This window comes from Labrus bergylta, chromosome 1 (assembly GCF_963930695.1).
Source record: "Labrus bergylta chromosome 1, fLabBer1.1, whole genome shotgun sequence".
Lineage (NCBI taxonomy): Eukaryota > Metazoa > Chordata > Actinopteri > Labriformes > Labridae > Labrus > Labrus bergylta.
Window position 1 is genome coordinate 36,162,799 of NC_089195.1, and position 6,149 is coordinate 36,168,947.

At 51.2% G+C, this 6,149-nt stretch overlaps 1 protein-coding gene across 1 annotated transcript; it reads left to right on the forward strand.

The window, feature by feature from the left end:
* The first annotated feature begins 653 nt into the window (after positions 1-653).
* On the forward strand, positions 654-4,196 carry LOC110004262 (BTB/POZ domain-containing protein 3). Its single transcript, XM_020659806.3, has 5 exons — positions 654-777; positions 1,820-2,076; positions 2,637-2,727; positions 2,941-3,059; positions 3,137-4,196. Exons 2-5 carry the CDS (start codon positions 1,904-1,906, stop codon positions 4,167-4,169), a joined length of 1,416 nt encoding a protein of 471 aa, XP_020515462.1. The 5' UTR covers positions 654-777; positions 1,820-1,903; the 3' UTR covers positions 4,170-4,196.
* Positions 4,197-6,149: the final 1,953 nt, after the last annotated feature.

Sequence of the window (6,149 nt, forward strand, 5' to 3'; positions counted from 1 at the left end):
CATACGGTCAATGTGTGATGTCATCAGGTCAGTGTGTGATGTCATCAGGTCAGTGTGTGATGTCATCAGGTCAGTGTGTGATGTCATAAGGTCAGTGTGTGATGTCATCAGGTGGATATTACTGTGTGAGAGTTTGTTAAAGTGAAATGAGACATTCAGAGATGCAGCAGTGAGACTACAGGGAGACACTGAGGACGAGTATCTACGGAGAGCCTGAAGGGACAAAAAAGCACGAGATTAATCTCAATTTGAAAAATATAAAGCATTCATTTCAGACTTTAATTAATCATGATTAACTAGTTAATGCTGACAGCCCTATATTTTTTTATAATTATATTTGCAGTGCTGTGTGCACCGGATTATCAGGGTAGAAAAGGAATGCTGGGAGAAAATGCTGACAGCCTATTTATATATATATATATATATATATATATATATATACACACACACATCATGTAAATTTAATATCCTATATTAAATAAAATTGACTCAGAAAGATGACAAATATATAGCTAAACAAATAAAGACTCTATTCAAAAGACCAAAACCCCAAATTGAGCTGTTTTTAATGTTTTCAGCAACATTTTGTGTAATGTTAACGTCCGGCCGCCAGGTGGCAGCTGCGCGTCGTTAATGAGTTGGCGCTGCCGTCACGGTCGCAGAAGAAGCCAGCTTCGCTACTGTAAACAAAGCTGAGCCGCTAATCTGACAAACACGTAAAAAACCGGCTAATGCGGTGTGAAGACATGACAACAGTCGAGTCTGTATAACAGTAAAGTAAGTAGTAACGGATATATTTATTTATTGAATCAACGCTGACGGTGAAATCAACTAGAAAACGACCTTTTAGAGAGTCGGCTAACTTAACTAGCAGAAGATGCTAAAGCTCGGCTGACGTCCAGATCAGAAAATCAGTTTTTCATGTCAAAGGTCAAAATGTTTCATACTTTATCCGATACTGCATGATTAAAAGGAAATGATGCTGTTATTTACTGTCCCGGTCCTACACAGCAGGCAGCATGCCTTTCAGGATGTAAGGATGTAAACATTAAAGTTTGAAGCCTGAGTGACGTCACCCGTCTGTCCCTGCAGGGGGCGCTGGAGTCCCATCGATGGCGGTCTCCATGCTGGAAATGCTGTCTCAGTCTAACTTTGAGTCAACCTAACGACAGGCTGAGAGCTGGAGCTGAGGCGGGTTTTAAACCTCCTGACAAACCGTTACACCGCGCCCACCTGTCAATCAGGTCAGCTACACGCCTTATTGTGAATAACTCTTATCCTTCATCAAATCAAAACTGATGAGTCATCAAAACATTCACCCCCCCCCCCTGCAAGATTATTTTCTTAACAACGCCGTTGGATGACCCTGAGGAACGCCACGAGCCGAAACGCGTCGGTCTAAATTGCTAAAAAAAAGTTGATCTTCTTACTACACGTGTTGCTGGAGCATTTTGACCTCTTCTAAGTCTTTCACTCTTCATGCACCTTGTCAGTTGGTGAAGTTTGTGCCAGAAAATCCTCTTTTTTCTCCTGAACAACGCCGTTAAAATCAGTGACAGACACAAACACTCGATGGAACAGAGCGCCTGCAGCAAACTCCTGCACACCGTCTAAATTAGACAAAAACCTTGGTAACGTTTACCTTACTTTTTTGATAATCGTAAATAAGAAATGACCCAATACTGGGGGACTTGGACTCGTACTTTTGTTTCTGTGGTATCAAAACAGGGATTGGTATCATTTATTTTTTACTAGTGTCATATCACGTTCTGTTATGGTGATAAGCCTTTGTCTGAATGTGACCTGTACTTCTCCGCAGTGATCTCCAGACTCTGTCGGCCTTCATCAGTTCAGTCTGGCTCGGGACCTGCCATGACCCGGCCTGCGCTCTGACTGGTTGAGAATGGCTGCAGAGCTTTATCCCACAAAGAAGCTGGTCTCCTCCACCTCAGCGAGCAGCACCACCTCCTCCTCCATCCAGCAGTACCAGCAGCAGAACCTGACCAACAACAACACCAGCTTCGCTGCTCGGAGCTGCTGCAACTGGCAGGGCCTGTACCCCACCATCCGAGAGAGGTCAGTGTGAAAGCCGGCAGACGCAGCCTGCAGGGCGCCATGTACCTAAAGTGTGGATTAGTGGACTGTCTAAGTAAAAAATCAATCCACCCTCTTCAAACTATCCAAAACGCAGCAGCCCAGCTTTTAACAAGAACAAAGAAATGTGCCCATATCACGCCGAGCATCCCTTCACTGGCTCCCCGTTGATTTTAGAATTGATTTTACGATTCTTTTAATTACTTTGCTGTCAGAGCCCCCAGACTGTGGAACAGCCTGCCAGAGGAGATCAGACGTGCAGATTCAGTCCCTTGTTTTACATCCCTACTCAAAACATTCTTTTATAAAAATGCTTTTACGCTGTGATTTCGGTAATTCTTCTTCTTTTTATTTTATTAGTCTGATTTTGTTGTCTGCTTGGTTACGCTCTGCCTGTTGCTTTAATTGTCTCTCTGCTTTTATTTCTGAAGCACTTTGTTACTTGTATAGAAAAGTGCTATACAAATAAAGTGTTATTATTAAATGATTTCTTCTTGGTTGTTTTGACACATTTTAACTTTTTAAGAATAATGTCCTTGCAGGAATTCAGTCATGTTCAACAATGAGACGATGGCAGATGTTCACTTTGTGGTCGGACCTCCGGGCGGGACGCAACGAGTCCCAGGACACAAGGTAGAAAAAAAACCTCATAATTCACTAAAAAGATAAAAGGCTGAAAACAGGAAGTTCCTCCTCTCAAAGATCAAAAATCTCTAAAACATTTCTGTTCTGAAAATGAAGTGCGACGGATACTGTGTTCAGTGTCTCTGCAGACCACAGCTGTCAGATCTGAAGGTTTTCTTGATCTTGTCCCTCATGGCGTCCATGTTTTTCCCCCTCCTCCAGTACGTCCTGGCCGTCGGCAGCTCCGTGTTCCACGCCATGTTTTATGGAGAACTGGCCGAGGATCAGGAGGAGATCCGGATCCCAGACGTGGAGCCTCCTTCGTTCCTGGCCATGATGAAGTGAGTCGCCGTCTGATTGATTCAGCTCTCATGCGTTGTTGTTTGTCTCAAGCTGACTCCGCCCTCTACCTGCTCAGGTACATTTACTGTGATGAGATCGACCTGTGTGCCGACACCGTGCTCGCCACTCTCTACGCCGCCAAGAAGTACATCGTGCCTCACCTGGCCCGAGCCTGCGTCAACTTCCTGGAGACGAGTCTGAGCGCCAAGAACGCGTGTGTGCTGCTGTCTCAGAGCTGCCTGTTCGAGGAGCCCGACCTGACGCAGCGCTGCTGGGAGGTGATCGACGCTCAGGCTGAGCTCGCTCTGCGCTCTGAGGGATTCTGCGACATCGACGCCCAGACGCTGGAGAGCATCCTGCGGCGGGAGACGCTCAACGCCAAAGAGATGGTGGTGTTCGAGGCGGCGCTGAGCTGGGCCGAGGCGGAGTGTCAACGACAGGACCTGACGCCGACCATCGAGAACAGGCGTCTGGTCCTGGGGAAGGCCATCTACCTGATCCGGATCCCCACCATGGTGCTGGAAGACTTCGCCAACGGAGCGGCGCAGTCCGGCGTGCTCACACTGAACGAGACCAACGACATCTTCCTGTGGTACACCGCCGCCAACAAACCCGACCTGCTGTTCTGCACCAAACAGCGCAAAGGCCTCTCGCCGCAGCGCTGTCACCGCTTCCAGTCCTGCGCCTACCGGAGCAACCAGTGGCGGTACAGAGGACGCTGCGACAGCATCCAGTTCGCCGTGGACAAGCGCGTCTTCATCGCCGGCTTCGGCCTCTACGGCTCCAGCTGCGGGTCGGCCGAGTACAGCGCCAAGATTGAGCTGAAGCGTCAGGGCGTGCCGATGGCGCAGAGGATGATCAAGTACTTCTCAGACGGATCCAGCAGCACCTTCCCCGTGTACTTCGACTACCCGGTGCAGATCGAGCCCGACACCTTCTACACGGCGAGCGTGGTGCTCGACGGAAATGAGCTCAGCTACTTTGGCCAGGAGGGCATGACAGAGGTGCAGTGTGGGAAAGTGACCTTTCAGTTCCAGTGCTCGTCAGACAGCACCAACGGCACCGGAGTGCAGGGGGGGCAGATCCCCGAACTGATCTTCTACGCTTGAGCCCGACGGGGAGGGGACGCCGCCGCAGAGATTCCTTCAACACTGCCATTTAGACTTTTATTTTGAAAGGGTGGAGACCGGTTCTCAGGAAGCTGTTTGAGAAACGAGAGACTCCTGAATTTACCACTGAGCCGTGATGACACTTTCAAACATGAAGACAAGAAGTAGAAGAAGAAGAGCTCACATTCCTTCACTCCTCTGTTGTTGTTGTTGTGTTTCAGTTCCTCTTGGTTCTTATTAAAACGCTATTTCACCGTATTGGCCCGAATGCAAGACACAGTTTTCCCCTGACACATTTTACAACGCTAATATACAGGAGACACCAGGGGGAGACACCAGGGGGAGACACCAGGGGGGGACACCAGGAGGAGACAGCAGGAGGAGACACCAGGGGGGGGACACCAGTAGGAGACAGCAGGAGGAGACAGCAGGGGGGGGACACCAGTAGGAGACAGCAGGAGGAGACAGCAGGAGGAGACACCAGGGGGAGACACCAGGGGGAGATACCAGGGGGAGATACCAGGGGGAGACACCAGGGGGGGACACCAGGAGGAGACAGCAGGAGGAGACACCAGGGGGGGGACACCAGTAGGAGACAGCAGGAGGAGACAGCAGGAGGAGACACCAGGGGGAGACACCAGGGGGGGGACACCAGGAGGAGACACCAGGGGGAGACACCAGGGGGAGACACCAGGAGGAGACACCAGGGGGGGGACACCAGGAGGAGACACCAGGGGGAGACACCAGGGGGAGACACCAGGAGGAGACAGCAGGAGGAGACACCAGGGGGAGACACCAGGGGGGGGACACCAGGAGGAGACACCAGGGGGAGATACCAGGGGGAGACACCAGGGGAGGGACACCAGGAGGAGACAGCAGGAGGAGACACCAGGGGGAGACACCAGGGGGAGACACCAGGAGGAGACACCAGGAGGAGACACCAGGGGGAGACAGCAGGAGGAGACACCAGGAGGAGACACCAGGAGGAGACACCAGGGGGAGACACCAGGGGGGGGACACCAGGAGGAGACACCAGGGGGAGACACCAGGGGGGAGACACCAGGAGGAGACACCAGGGGGGAGACACCAGGGGGAGACACCAGGGGGAGACACCGGGGGGAGACAAGAGGGAGACACCAGGGGGAGACACCAGGGGGAGACACCGGGGGGAGACAAGAGGGAGACACCAGGGGGAGACACCAGGGGGGAGACAAGAGGGAGACACCGGGGGGAGACAAGAGGGAGACACCAGGGGGAGACACCAGGGGGAGACAAGAGGGAGACACCAGGGGGAGACACCAGGGGGAGACAAGAGGTGGGGACACTAGGGGGAGACACCAGGGGGAGACAAGAGGTGGGGACACTAGGGGGAGACACCAGGGGGAGACAAGAGGTGGGGACACTAGGGGGGACACCAGGAGGAGACGAGGGGAGGGGACACACGCTGTTAGATGGACTTGAGCTTGTATAGCAGCCTGTTTAATCAGGGTCGTCTTATATTCTGGCCAAAGAGGTCATTTGTACAAAAACTAACATGTCTGAGGAGGAGGAGGGGTCACACTTGAACGCTGACAGACGACTTCATCCAGTCCTACCTCGCCTTGACATGTTAGTAGACTCAAATGTAGCCCATCGTTTATCTGTAAAGGTTAAACTCCCCCGAGAGAAAATGAGTCCTAAAGGGGGCGATGGTTCTGAACACCACACTGCGTTAAAGGAAGTATGTGCGACATGTGTCTCTGAGTCCTGACTGTCTACAATGAGGGAGAAGCTCGAGTCCCGCTGGCTGTGTTGTTGTCAGAGCCGTGTTTCCACCTCCTTCCTCAACAAGATGTTTGACAGCCAGCTGATTGGTCGCCCAACTTTGAGTAAGCACACATGAAAACAAACATCCATACGTGTTTCTGAAGAACTCCTGTTCTGTTGTTGTTGTTGTTGTTGTTTCTTCTTTCTGTTGAATCATTTAGAGCCCCAAGCCTG

Bases quoted from the DNA above. Each gene is read 5' to 3' on its own strand.
- LOC110004262 (XM_020659806.3), top strand. From the start codon at position 1,904: ATGGCTGCAGAGCTTTATCCCACAAAGAAGCTGGTCTCCTCCACCTCA. The intron at 2,077-2,636 runs GTCAGTGTGAAA...ATGTCCTTGCAG, and splicing joins TACCCCACCATCCGAGAGAG to GAATTCAGTCATGTTCAACA. The intron at 2,728-2,940 runs GTAGAAAAAAAA...CCCCTCCTCCAG, and splicing joins AACGAGTCCCAGGACACAAG to TACGTCCTGGCCGTCGGCAG.